The 14616-nt window shown below is 41.8% G+C and overlaps 1 protein-coding gene across 2 annotated transcripts in view; it reads right to left on the bottom strand.

Moving 5' to 3' along the window:
- PPP1R12C (protein phosphatase 1 regulatory subunit 12C) overlaps window positions 1-14616 on the bottom strand; it is a 666212-nt gene that overhangs the window by 465862 nt on the left and 185734 nt on the right. For both annotated transcript variants that reach the window (XM_053690707.1, XM_053690708.1), the window contains exon 5: window positions 13336-13480. In XM_053690707.1, coding sequence (XP_053546682.1) covers window positions 13336-13480 — 145 coding nt within the window. The remainder of the gene's footprint in view (window positions 1-13335; window positions 13481-14616) is intronic.

Raw genomic sequence — 14616 nt, 5'->3', positions numbered from 1 at the left:
CTTTTCTACCAAAAACTGCTTCTGAAGAAGCAAATACATAAAAACGGTAGAATTTAGTAAATGTATGCAAAGAAGACCAAGTTGCTGCTTTGCAAATCTGATCAACTGAAGCTTCATTCTTAAAAGCCCACGAAGTGGAGACTGATCTAGTAGAATGAGCTATTATTCTCTGAGGCGGGGCCTGACCCGACTCCAAAAAAGCCTGATGAATCAAAAGCTTTAACCAAGATGCCAAGGAAATGGCAGAAGCCTTCTGACCTTTCCGAGAACCAGAAAAAAGAAATGTATGCTTACCTGATAAATTTGTTTCTTTTACGATATGACGAGTCCACGGATTTCATCCTAACTTATGGGATATCGCCTCCTGGTCAGCAGGAGGAGGCAAAGAGCACCACAGCAGAGCTGTATATATAGCTCCTCCCTTCCCTCCCACTCCAGTCATTCAACCAAAGTTAGGAAGAGAAAGGAAAAGCCAAGGTGCAGAGGTGACTGAAGTTTAACAAAATTAAAGACCTGTCTTAAAAAATGACAGGGTGGGCCGTGGACTCGTCATATCGTAAAAGAAACAAATTTATCAGATAAGCATAAATTTCCTTTTCTTTTACAAGATATGATTTCATATCTTGCAAAAGATTTCAGCCCTAGTAGAATGAGCCATAATTCTTTCAGGAGGCTGCTGTCGAGCAGTCTCATATGCAAAACGGATGAGCCAGAAAGAGAGAGAGGTAGCCGTAGCTTTCAGACCCCTACATTTCCCAGAAAAGACAACAAATAATGAAGATGATTGACGAAATTCCTTAGTCACCTGTAAGTAAAACTTCAGGACACGGACCACGTCCAAGTTATGTAACAGACGCTCCTTCTTAGAAGGATTAGGACACAATGAAGGAACAATAATTATCTGATTAATATTTTTGTTGGAAACAACCTTAGGAAGAAACCCAGGTTTGGTACGTAAGACTACCTTATCGGAATGAAAAATAAGGTAAGGAGAATCACATTGTAATGCCGAAAGCTCAGAAACTCTGCGAGCAGAAGAAATAGCAACCAAAAACAAAACTTTCCAAGATAATAACTTAATATCTATGGAATGCATAGGTTCAAACGGAACCCCTTGAAGAACCTTAAGAACTAAATTCAAACTCCAAGGAGGAGCAATAGGTCTAAACACAGGCCCGATTCTAGTCAGAGCCTGACAAAAAGATTGAACATCTGGATCATCTGCCAGACGTTTGTCTAGCAAAATAGATACAATGAAAATGAAATGCAAGTCTTCCAAACTGGGTAATAAATCTTTCTAGACACAGATTTACGAGCCGGCAACATAGTATTAATCACTGAGTCAGAGAAACCTCTATGACTAAGCACTAAGCGTTCAATCTCCATACCTTCAAATTTAAGGATTTGAGATCCTGATGGAAAAATGGGCCTTGAGATAGGTCTGGCCTTAACGGAAGTGGCCAAGGTTGGCAACTGGACATCCTAACAAGATCTGCATACCAAAACCTGTGTGGCCATGCTGGAGCCACCAGCAGTACAAACGAACTCTCCATTATGATTTTGGAAATCACTCTTGGAAGAAGAACTAGAAGTGGAACGATATAAGCAGGTTGATATCTCCAAGGACGTGTCAACGCATCCACTGCTTCCGCCTGAGGATCCCTGGACAGATACCTGGGAAGTTTCCCGTTTAGATGAGAAGCCATTAGATCTATTTCTGGAAGCCCCCACACCTGAACAATCTGAAAAAAACACATCTGGGTGAAGAGACCACTCTGCCGGATGTAAAGTCTGGCGACTGAGATAATCCGCTTCCCAATTGTCTATACCTGGGATATGGACCGCAGAAATTAGACAGGAGCTGGATTCCGCCCATGCAAGTATCCGAGATACTTCTTTCATAGCTTGAGGACTGCGAGTCCCACCTTGATCATTGACATATGCCACGGTTGTGACATTGTTTGAAAACAAATAAACGATTCTCTGTTCAGAAGAGGCCAAAACTGAAGAGCTCTGAGAATCGCACGGAGTTCCAAAATATTGATTGTAATCTCGCCTCTTGAGATTTCCAAACCCCCTGCGCTGTTAGAGATCCCCAGACAGCTCCCCAACCTGAAAGACTCGCATCTGTTGTGATCACAGTCCAGGTTGGACGAACAAAAGAGGCCCCTTGAACTAAACAATGGTGATCTAACCACCAAGTCAGAGATCGTCGAATATTGGGATTTAAGGATATTAATTGTGATATCATTGTATAATCCCTGCACCATTGATTCAGCATACAAAGCTGAAGAGGTCTCATGTGAAAACGAGCAAAGGGGATCGCGTCCGATGCTGCAGTCATGAGACCTAAAACCTCCATGCACATAGCTACTGAAGGGAATGATTGAAACTGAAGGTTCCGACAAGCTGCAACCAATATCAGACATCTCTTGTCTGTTAGAGACAAAGTCATGGATACTGATTCTATTTGGAAACCTAAAAGGTTACCCTTGTCTGAGGAGTCAAAGAACTTTTTGGTAAATTGATCCTTCATCCGTGTTTTCGAAGAAACACTAGTTGATTTGTGTGAGATTCTGCAGAACGTAAAGACTGAGCAAGCACCAAGATATCGTCCAAAAAAGGAAACACCGCAATACCCCGCTCTCTGATTACAGAGAGTAGGGCACCGAGAACCTTTGAAAAGATCCTTGGAGCTGTCGCTAGGCCAAAAGGAAGAGCATCAAATTGGTAATGCTTGTCTAGAAAAGAGAATCTCAGGAACTGATGGTGATCTGGATGAATCGGAATATGAAGATATGCATCCTTTAAGTCTATTGTGGACATATAATGCCCTTGCAGAAAAAAAGGCAGAATAGTCCTTATAGTCACCATTTTGAATGTTGGTATTCTCACATAACGATTCAAAATTTTTAGATCCAGAACTCGTCTGAAAGAATTCTCCTTTGGGACAATGAACAGATTTGAATAAAACCCCAGACCCCATTTCTGAACAGGAACTGGCACAATTACCCCAGATACCTCCAGGTCTGAAACACACTTCAGGAAAGCCTGAGCCTTTTCTGGGTTCACTGGAATGCGTGAGAGAAAGAAACTTCTCACAGGCGGTCTTACTTTGAAACCTATTCTGTACCCTTGAGAAACAATGTTCTGAATCCAATGATTTTGGATTGAATTGATACAAACATCCTTGAAAACTTTTAGTCTGCCCCCTACCAGCTGAGCTGGAATGAGGGCCGCACCTTCACGCGGACTTGGGGGCTGATTTAGAAGACTTCCAATTGGAAATCGTTCCCTTAGGGGAAGGATCAGGTTTCTTTTCCTTATTTTGTCGAAAAGGAACGAAAACGGTTAGCAGCCTTAAATTTACCCTTAGATTTTTTTATCCTGAGGCAAAAAAGCTCCCTTCCCCCCCCAGTGACAGTTGAAATAATTGAATCCAACTGAGAACCAAATAATTTATTACCTTGGAAAGAGAGAAATAGCAACGTTGATTTAGAAGTCATATCAGCATTCCAAGATTAAAGCCATAAAGCTCTTCTAGCTAATATAGCTAAAGACATATCAGACATCAAATCTAATGATATAAAAAATGGCATCACAAATGAAATTATTAGCATGTTGAATTAACTTAACAATGCTATACACATTATGGTCTGATACTTGTTGCGCTAGGGTTTCCAACCAAAAAGTTGAAGCAGCTGCAACATCAGCCAAAGAAATAGCAGGCCTAAGAAGATGACCTGAACATAAATAAGCCTTCCTTAGATAAGATTCAAGTTTCCTATCTAAAGGATCTTTAAAAGTAGTACTATCTGCCGTAGGAATAGTAGTAGGTTTAGCAAGAGTAGAGATGGCCCCATCAACTTTGGGGATCTTTTCCCAAAACTCCAATCTATCAGACGGCAAAGGGTACAGCTTCTTAAACCTTGAAGGAGTAGTAAAAGAGGTACCCAGTCTATTCCATTCCCTAGAAATTACATCTGAAATAGCATCAGGAACTGGAAAAACCTCAGGAATAACTACAGGAGGTTTAAAAACTGAATTTAAATGTTTACTAGTTTTAATATCAAGAGGACTAGTCTCCTCCATATCTAATGCAATCAACACCTCTTTCAATAAGTTTAAATAAGTATTTAGATTTGTCAGTGTCAATATCTGAGGCAGAATCTTCTGAACCAGATAGATCCTCATCAGAGATAGATAAATCAGAATGTTGTCAGTCATTTAAAAATTCATCAATTTTATGAGAAGTTTTAAAAGACCTTTTACGTTTATTAGAAGGTGGTATGACAGACAAAGCCTTCTGAATAGAATTAGAAACAAATTCTCTCACATTAACAGGAATATCCTGAGCATTAGATGTTGAAGGAATAACAGGTAATGGATTACTACTAATGGAAATATTGTCTGCATGTAAAAGTTTGTCATGACAACTATCATAAATTACAGACGGAGGAACAGTTAACACAAGTTTACAACAAATGCACTTAGATTTGGTAGAAACAACATGAGGCAGCAGGATTCCAATAGTGGATTCTGAAACAGGATCAGATTGAGACATCTTGCAATATATAAGAGAAAAAAATAACATATAAAGCAAAATTATCAATTTCCTTATATGACAGTTTCAGGAATGGGAAAAAATGCAAACAAAATAAGCCTCTGGAAACCAGAAGCAAAAATACATGAAGACTTAAATAATGTCAAAAGTCTGGCGCCAAGTATGATGCCCACAACTGACAAAATATTTTTGGCGGCAAAAACGTCTGCAACAAACACGAGCATCATAGATGACGCAACTACGTGAAAATTCTCGGGCGCCAACTAAGACGCCGGAAATGACGAAATGACGTCAACAAACGTAATTCCCGCATTTTCGAAAAGAAAACAGAATTTATGCTTACCTGATAAATTACTTTCTCTTGCGGTGTATCCAGTCCACGGATTCATCCTTTACTTGTGGGATATTCTCATTCCCTACAGGAAGTAGCAAAGAGAGCATACAGCAAAGCTGTCCATATAGCTCCCCCTCTAGCTCCACCCCCCAGTCATTCGACAAAAGGTTAGGAAGAAAAAGGAGAAACCATAGGGTGCAGTGGTGACTGTAGTTTAAACAAAAAAAATTTTACCTGACTTAAATGCCAGGGCAGGCCGTGGACTGGATACACCGCAAGAGAAAGTAATTTATCAGGTAAGCATAAATTCTGTTTTCTCTTGCAAGGTGTATCCAGTCCACGGATTCATCCTTTACTTGTGGGATACCAATACCAAAGCTTTAGGACACGGATGAAGGGAGGGAACAAGACAGGTACCTTAAACGGAAGGCACCACTGCTTGCAAAACCTTTCTCCCAAAAAAAAAAAAAAAACCTCAGAAGAAGCAAAAGTATCAAATTTGTAAAATTTGGCAAAATTATGCAGTGAAGACCAAGTTGCTGCCATACAAATCTGTTCAACAGAAGCCTCAATTTTGAAAGCCCATGTGGAAGCCACTGCTCTAGTAGAATGAGCAGTAATTCTTTCAGGAGGCTGCTGGCCAGCAGTCTCATAGGCCAAACAGATGATGCTTTTCAGCCAAAAGGAAAGAGAGGTAGCAGTCGCTTTCTGACCTCTCCTCTTACCAGAATAGATAACAAACAAGGAAGAAGTTTGTCTGAAATCCTTAGTTGCTTGTAAATAGAACTTTAAAGCACGAACTACATCAAGATTGTGTAATAGACGTTCCTTCTTCGAAGATGGATCAGGACACAGAGAAGGAACAACTATTTCCTGGTTAATATTCTTGTTAGAAACAACTTTAGGAAGAAAACCAGGCTTGGTACGCAAAACTACCTTATCTGCGTGGAACACCAGGTAAGGTGAATCACACTAAGGCAGATAATTCTGAAACTCTTCTGAGCAGAAGAGATAGCTATCAAAAACAAAACTTTCCAAGATAACAACTTAATATCTATGGAATGAAAAGGTTCAAACGGAACCCCTTGAAGAACTGAAAGAACTAGATTCAAACTCCATGGCGGAGCCACAGGTTTATAGACAGGCTTGATTCTGACTAAAGCCTGAGCAAACGCTTGAACGTCTGGTACCTCTGCCAGACGCTTATGTAACAGGATAGACAAAGAAGATATTTGACCTTTTAAGGAACTAGCTGACAATCCTTTCTCCAGTCCTTCTTGGAGAAAGGACAATATCCTGGGAATCCTAATCTTACTCCATGAGTAACCCTTGGATTCACACCAACAAAGATATTTCCGCCATATCTTATGGTAGATTTTCCTGGTGACAGGCTTTCTAGCCTGAATCAGAGTATCTATAACTGACTCAGAGAACACACGCTTTGATAGAATTAAGCGTTCAATCTCCAAGCATTCAGACGTAGAGAAACTAAATTTGGATGCTTGAACGGACCTTGTATTAGAAGATCCTGCCTCATTGGCAGTGACCATGGTGGGACAGATGACATGTCCACTAGGTCTGCATACCAAGTCCTGCGTGGCCACGCAGGCGCTATCAGAATCACCGAAGCCTTCTCCTGCTTGATTCTGGCAACCAGACGCGGGAGGAGAGGATACGGTGGAAAAACATAAGCCAGATTGAAGGACCAAGGCGCTGCTAGAGCATCTATCAATACCGCCTTGGGATCACGGGACCTGGACCCATAGAGAGGAAGTTTGGTGTTCTGACGGGACGCCATCAGATCCAACTCTGGGGTGCCCCATAGCTGAGTCAGCTGGGCACTCCCCCGGGTGAAAAGTCTGACGACTTAGAAAATCTGCCTCCCAGTTGTCTACTCCTGGGATGTGAATTGCTGAGAGATGGCAGGAGTGATCCTCCACCCACCTGATTATTTTAGTTACTTCCGTCATCGCTAGGGAACTCTTTGTCCCCCCCTGATGATTAACGTAAGCTAGTCGTGATGTTGTCCGACTGAAATCTGATGAATTTGGCCGCCGCTAGTTGACGCCATGCCTGAAGAGCGTTGAATATCGCCCTCAGCTCCAGAATGTTTATCGGGAGAAGAGTTTCTTCCCGAGACCATAAGCCCTGAGCTTTCAGGGAGTCCCAGACCGTACCCCAGCCTGACCGACGCCAGTCTGTTGTTACGATGATCCACTCTGGCCTGCGGAAACATATTCCTTGAGACAGGTGATCCTGAGACAACCACCAGAGAAGAGAATCTCTGGTCTCCTGGTCCAACTGAATTTGAGGAGACAAATCTGCATAATCCCCATTCCACTGTTTGAGCATGCATAGTTGCAGTGGTCTGAGGTGTATCCGAGCAAAAGGGACTATGTCCATTGCCGCAACCATTAGTCTGATTGTCTCCATGCACTGAGCCACAGATAGCCGAGGCATGGAATGAAGAGCTTGGCAAGTAGTTAAGAGTTTTAGCTTTCTGACCTCAGTCAGAAATATTTTCATTTCTACTGAATCTATCAGGGTTCCTAGGAATGGAACTCTTGATGTTCACCTTCCACCCGTGAGACCTCAGAAAGGCCAATACAATCTCTGTGTGAGACTTGGTTCTTTGGAAAGTTGACGCCTGAATTAAAATGTCGTCTAGGTAATGCGCCACTGCTATGCCCCGCGGTCTTAGAACCGCCAGGAGGGACCCTAGCACCTTTGTGAAAATTCTGGGAGCAGTGGCCAACCCGAAAGGAAGAACCACAAACTGAAAATGCTTGTCCAGAAAGGCGAACCTGAGAAACTGGTGATGATCTTTGTGGATAGGAATGTGCAGATACGCATCCTTTAGAATGAGCCACGGTAGTCATATATTGACCCTCCTGGATCATTGGGAAGATTGTCCGAATGGTCTCCATCTTGAATGATGGGACTCTGAGGAATTTGTTTAGAATTTTGAGATCCAGGATTGGTCTGAAAGTTCCTTCTTTTTTGGGAACCACAAACAGGTTTGAGTAAAACCCCAGTCCTTGTTCTGCAATTGGAACTGGGTGGATCACTCCCATTGTATGTAGATCTTCTACACAGCGTAAAAACGCCTCTTTCTTTGTCTGATCTGTAGACAGACGAGAAATGTGGAACCTTCCCCTTGGAGGAGAGTCCTTGAATTCTAGAAAGTATCCCTGGGCTACAATCTCTAATGCCCAAGGTTCGTGTACATCTCTTGCCCAGGCCTGAGCGAATAGAGTCTGCCCCCTACTAGATCCGGTCCCGGATCGGGGGCTACCCCTTCATGCTGTCTTGGTGGCAGCTGCAGGCTTTTTGGCCTGTTTACCCTTATTCCAGCCCTGGTAAGGTTTCCAGTTTGCCTTGGGCTGTGAAGCGTTACCCTCTTGCTTTGCAGCCGGAGAGGATGAAGCGGGGCCGTTCCTGAAATTGCGAAAGGAACGAAAATTAGCCTTGTTCTTTGTTTTAAAGGCTTTGTCCTGAGGGAGAGCATGGCCTTTTCCCCCGGTGATATCTGAAATAATCTCTTTCAATTCAGGCCCGAATAGGGTCTTCCCTTTGAAAGGAATGTTCAAAAGCTTGGATTTAGACGACACATCGGCCGACCAGGACTTTAGCCATAGCGCCCTGCGCGCCAAAATGGCGAAACCTGAATTTTTCGCCGTTAACTTAGCTATTTGGAAAGCGGCGTCAGTGATAAAAGAATTAGCTAGCTTTAGAGCCTTAATTCTATCCATAATTTCCTCATATGAGGTCTCCGTCTGGAGCGAGTCTTCCAGCGCCTCCAACCAGAAAGCAGCTGCAGTAGTTACAGGAATAATGCAGGCAATAGGTTGGAGAAGAAAACCTTGTTGAAGAAAAATTTTCTTAAGTAAACCCTCTAATTTTTTATCCATAGGGTCTTTAAAAGCACAACTGTCTTCAATTGGTATGGTTGTGCGTTTAGCTAGTGTATAAACAGCTCCCTCCACCTTAGGGACCATCTGCCACGAGTCCCGCATGGGGTCAGATATGGGGAACATTTTCTTAAAAACAGGAGGGGGGACAAAAGGGACACCTGGCCTATCCCACTCCCTAGTAACGATATCCGCAATCCTCTTAGGGACAGGAAACGCATCCGTGTAAACAGGGACCTCTAGGTACTTGTCCATTTTACACAATTTCTCTGGGATCACCAAAGGGTCACAGTCATCCAGAGTAGCTAATACCTCCCTAAGTAAAACATGGAGGTGTTCTAGTTTAAATTTAAAAGCCAATGTATCTGAATCTGTCTGGGGAGGAACCCTTCCTGAATCAGAGACTTCTCCCTCAGAAATCAAATCCCTCGCTCCCACTTCAGAGCGTTGTGAGGGTATATCGGATACGGCTACCAAAGCGTCAGAATGCTCATAATCTGTTCTTAAAACGGAGCTATCACGCTTTGCAGGTAACACGGGCAGTTTAGATAAGAAGGCTGTAAGAGAATTATCCATGACTGCCGCTAAGTCTTGTAATGTAAAAGGGTTAGACGCACTAGAGGTACTAGGCGTCGCTTGCGCGGGCATAACTGGTTGTGACACTTGGGGAGAGGCAGACAGGCTACCCTAGTTACCTTCAGTCTGAGAATCATCTTGGGCCACATTCTTAAGTGCAACAATATGATCTTTAAAGTGTATAGACATATCAGTACAAGTGGGACACATTCTGAGAGGGGGTTCCACCATGGCTTCTAAACACATTGAACAAGGATTTTCCTTAGTGTCAGACATGTTTAACAGACTAGTAGAGTACACAAACAGGCTTGGAATCACTTTAATCAAATAAAAAACACAATTTGAAAAAAACGTTACTGTGCCTTTAAGAGATAAAAAGCACACAATTTTACAAAACGGTGAAAAATGCAGCAATCTTTCTGAAAAGCCTTAATAAGATTGCACCCCAAGTTTCAAAACGATTAACCCCTTAATGCCCAAACCGGAGCAGCCTAAAGCCAACACCTGGTTAAATCACTACAGCACCTTGCCACAGCCTTGCTGTGGCCCTACCTTCCCTTAGGGATCAGATTTGGGGGAATATAGCTTCTTTTAGGCCCTCAAACATCAGCAGGAACCTCCATGTGAAACAGCATGAACTTATCTGCAATTCTAAGTGCGCATCTGAGGCAATTAGGCCCCTCCCACTCTACTCCGGAGCTGTGAGGCCTAGTAAATCACTCCTAAGTGACTAAAAACAGCCATGTGGTAATAACCCCAGAAAAAAACCCAAAAGGGCTTTTAAAGTGTCTTGCAAAACGATTTTTCCTTAGCCAAACAATCGATTGCCCTGAATAAGTGTCAACCAGTATATTAGCCCTATTATGTAAGCATTCAATTCCTTACCAAGTCTGAGAACATAGCTTACCCTCCCCTCATGGGGATATTGTCAGTCTCTTCTAGCATTATCTCAGTCTTGTCTAGAAATAAATGACTGAACATACCTCATTGCAGTCAAGCCTGCAAACTGTTCCCCCCAACTGAAGTTTTCTGGTACTCCTCAGTCCTGTATGGGAACAGCAGTGGATTTTAGTTACAACATGCTAAAATCATTTTCCTCTCAGCAGAAATCTTCATCACTTTTCTGCTAGAGAGTAAATAGTACAAACCGGTAGCATTTAAAATAACAAACTTTTGATTGAAGATAATAAAACTACAATTCTAACACCACATTCACTTTACACTCCCGAGAGAGACCCTAGTGCTTAGAGCCAGCAAAGAGAATGATTGGGGGGTGGAGCTAGAGGGGGAGCTATATCGACAGCTTTGCTGTGTGTTAAACTGAATTGTGGGTGTGGTGAGGGGTATATTTATAGGCATTTTGAGGTTTGGGAAACTTTGCCCCTCCTGGTAGGAATGTATACCCCATGTATACCCCATACGTCACTAGCTCATGGACTCTTGCCAATTACATGAAAGAAAAGATTACTGGCACCAAGTATGACACAAGAAAATATTTTGGCACCAAAGCAAACATCAGGAAATGACGCAACTTGCGTCATAACAAACGCGACTCCGCACCCAAACAACGCCGTCAGACGCAGGAAATGACAAAACTTGCGTCACCTTAGACACACTTTCGTGCAAAAAAAAAAAATTTGCACCAAGAATGACGCCATAAAAAACTGCATTTTGCTTCCCCACGAAAATTTGGAAAACAAAGTCAAATTGAAAAAATCTGAAACCCCAGGTAAGAGAAAAATAATCTTCCCAAATAAAAATTCCATACTGAAACTGATAGTCTGCAGAAAAGGGACATATAAATAGACCTGACTCTTAGCAAATATAAGCAAATACATATATTTAAAACATTATAACATAAAGCGCCAAACATAGCTAAGAGTGTCTTAAAATAATGATACATACTTGCCGGAAGACACCCAGCCACATATAGCAGATAACCAAACCAGTACTGAGAAATATCAGCAGAGGAAATGGTATAAGAGTATATCGACGATCTGAAAAGGGAGGCAAGGAATGAATCCCTACGACCGATTACAGAGAGCCTTTGAAAGGATTTCCCATGGGTGAAACCACTTAATCAACAGGCAATACTTCCTTTACATCCCTCTGACAAACACTGTACTCAGAGGAATTGGGCTTCAAAATGCTTAAAAGCGCCTTTCACAGAAGAAAATCAAGCACATCTTGCTTCACCACCTCCACAGGGAGGAAAAGTTTGTAAAACTGAAGTTTGTTTGTTGTCGGAGGTGTATTTATAGGCATTTTGAGGTTTGGGAAACTTTGCCCCCTCCTAGTAGGAATGTATATCCCATACGTCACTAGCTAATGGACTCTTGCCACTTACATGAAAGAAATTGTCCTGAAGTCTTCGCCGAGTGAAGCTGGTAGAGAGGTACTGAGTCTCAAGTCAGGTCTGAGATCCCAATAAATAATTAGATAGAAAATAATAAAATCTTGCTTGCACTTCTCTCAACCTCTCTCCTCAGAGGCAAGAACAAACTGAGTGGGTAGAGGAGATGGAAGGGATAAAAGCTCTTGTCAGTGTTCTTGACGTCCTCCTAGTGGCAGGAAATATATCCGACATGTTATGGACACCTGTGGACTCTCAACCACACACTTCTACTATGGTCTAAAAGCTTTTCTATTATTACACATGAACATGCTCAGGGGCTGACCTGCTTATCTCTTTTTCTGTACTCAAATGCAAATACTTAGCTGAACTTTATCGAAACCAGCACTCAAGGAAAATATCAGAACCTATTTCAATTGAAAGATTTAACATATTAAAGGGATACTGAACCCAATTTTTTTATGATTCAGATAGAGCACGCAATTTTAAGCAACTTTCTAATTTACTCCTATTATCAATTTTTCTTCGTTCTCTTGATATCTGTATTTGAACGTAAGCTTAGAAGCCGGACCATTTTTGGTTCAGCAGCTAGGTAGCGCTTACCGATTGGTGGTTACATTTAGACACCAATCAGAAAGCGCTACCCAGGTACTGAACAAAAATGGGCCAGCTCCTATGCTTACATTCCTGCATTTTCAAATAAAGATAGCAAGAGAACAAAGAAAATTTTATGAGTAAATTAGAAAGTTGCTTAAAATTGCATGCTCTATCTGAATCAAAAGGTTTAATTTTGACTAGACTATTCCTTTAAGCAACTTTCTAATTTACTTCTATTCATTTTTCTTCTCTCTCAGTATCTTTCTTTGAAAAAGCAGGAATGTAAGCTTACGAACCGGCCCATTTTTGGTTCCGCACCATGGGTAGCACTTGGTGATTGATGGCTACATTTAGACACCAATCAGCAAGCGCTACCCAGGTGGTGAACCACAGATGGGACGGCTCGTAAACTTACATTCCTGAATTTTAAAATAAAGATAACAGAAGACAAATCGATAATTGGAGTAAATTAGAAAGTTGCTTAAATCTGCATTCTCTATCTTAAACATGAAAGAAAAGAAAAAAAAATGTTCTATATCCCTTTAAACACAGTATAATTGAATTATCATTAAGTGCAGTAGCACTTATTCTGAATTCTAAATAAGCAGCACATATTTAAAAATTTCTTTTAAATTTGCCGGCCCCATGTATCACATAATAGTCAATAGCCAATAACATACTCATGTATACACTGATCTCTTCCACATGCTCAATGGGAGCTGTGTACATAAAAGACTGAATAATTTGATAATGGAAGTAAATTTGGAAACTTTTAAAACTGCATGATCTATCTGAATCACGAAAGTTTAATTGTTACTTGTGTTTCTTTAAGGAGAAAAATATGCAGTACCCAACCAAGTATGATTATGTAGGTTTTAATGAGACCATACAATATAGGCAAAAATGTCACAATCAAAACCTGGATATCTTGTTTTCTGCTAGGGACATCAAAACATGAAATTTTAATTTCGAAAGTAAAAAAACAAATGGGATAACATACCACATTATTGAGCGCATTCATGTCACAGAAATGTTCTACAAGAAGTCGACAGGCCTCTTCTACTCCCCAGTGTGCAGCTGCATGAAGGGGTGTCCAGCCATCCTTATCCCGAAGATTAGAGTCAAAATTGGCCTGAAGAAGCAGCCTATAAGAGGATTTTAAAATGCATTAATTCTATGTTCTAAGTGAAAAAAACAAATTATGCTTACCTGATAATTTTCTTTTCTTCTGACGGGAAGAGTCCACAGCTGCATTCATTACTTTTGGGAAATGCAGAACCTGGCCACCAGGAGAAGGCAAAGACACCCCCAGCCAAAGGCTTAAATAACCCCCCCACTTCCCTCATCCCCCAGCCATTCTGCCAAGGGAACAAGGAACAGTAGGAGAAATATCAAGGTGAAAAAAGGTGCCAGATGAACAAAAAATTACCTCAAACACACGGGCGGGAGCTGTGGAGTCTTCCCGTCAGAAGAAAAGAAAATTATCAGGTAAGCATAAATTATGTTTTTCTTCTTAAAACTGGAAGAGTCCACAGCTGCATTCATTACTTTTGGGAAAACAATACCCAAGCTAAAGGGAACCCCTGCACACCACCTCTTAGAGTAATGCAACTTTGAGCAGTGGAAAAAGGACATGCCCGTGCTTCCAGACCAGATGATCCACTCAAGGTGGGAAGGAAGGAGACTCTGCCACCGCAAGAAAATGTTTAATAGGCTAAAGAGTCAGCATCTGGAAGAACTTCGAGTGAAGACGCAAATCTTTCACCACTCAGAACACCAGACCACATAGGTCACTCACATCTCCCAACTCCAAAGGAATGGAAATTACGGTTCCAAGTCCCCAGGGACCTGAAAAAACCATGAGGACGTCTGCAAAAACAGGTCCGTATCCCAGACGAGTAGCCCGTAACAGCCAACCTTAGATCGGCACTCACAACCCTCCATTCGGAGGGATTGTATTTAAACAGTAGGCCTCATACTTCGAATAGGATCTGAGCCCGGAGTACATAGCAATAGGCCAAGTGACAATCAGAATCCGACAGGATTAAATCAGCACCACGAGGGTGACAAGAACCCAGGTAACAGCCTAAAGGTATCCGACCAGTACCTGCCTGGTATAAGGACACTCCAGAACTGCCCAAGGTCCAAGTAAATTCGACCCGAAGGATCGATAAATGAACTAGACAACATAAATTCTATTATTCAAAAAGTGCGCAACTTCCGAGGAAGTGCCCATGCAACCACAAAATCGCAAGTATCGGTTCCAGAGAAGAACGTTCTC

The sequence above is a fragment of the Bombina bombina genome, chromosome 8 (genome assembly GCF_027579735.1).
Source record: "Bombina bombina isolate aBomBom1 chromosome 8, aBomBom1.pri, whole genome shotgun sequence".
Lineage (NCBI taxonomy): Eukaryota > Metazoa > Chordata > Amphibia > Anura > Bombinatoridae > Bombina > Bombina bombina.
Note: the sequence above shows the minus strand (reverse complement) of the source record. Positions and strands in the feature narration are given on the sequence as shown.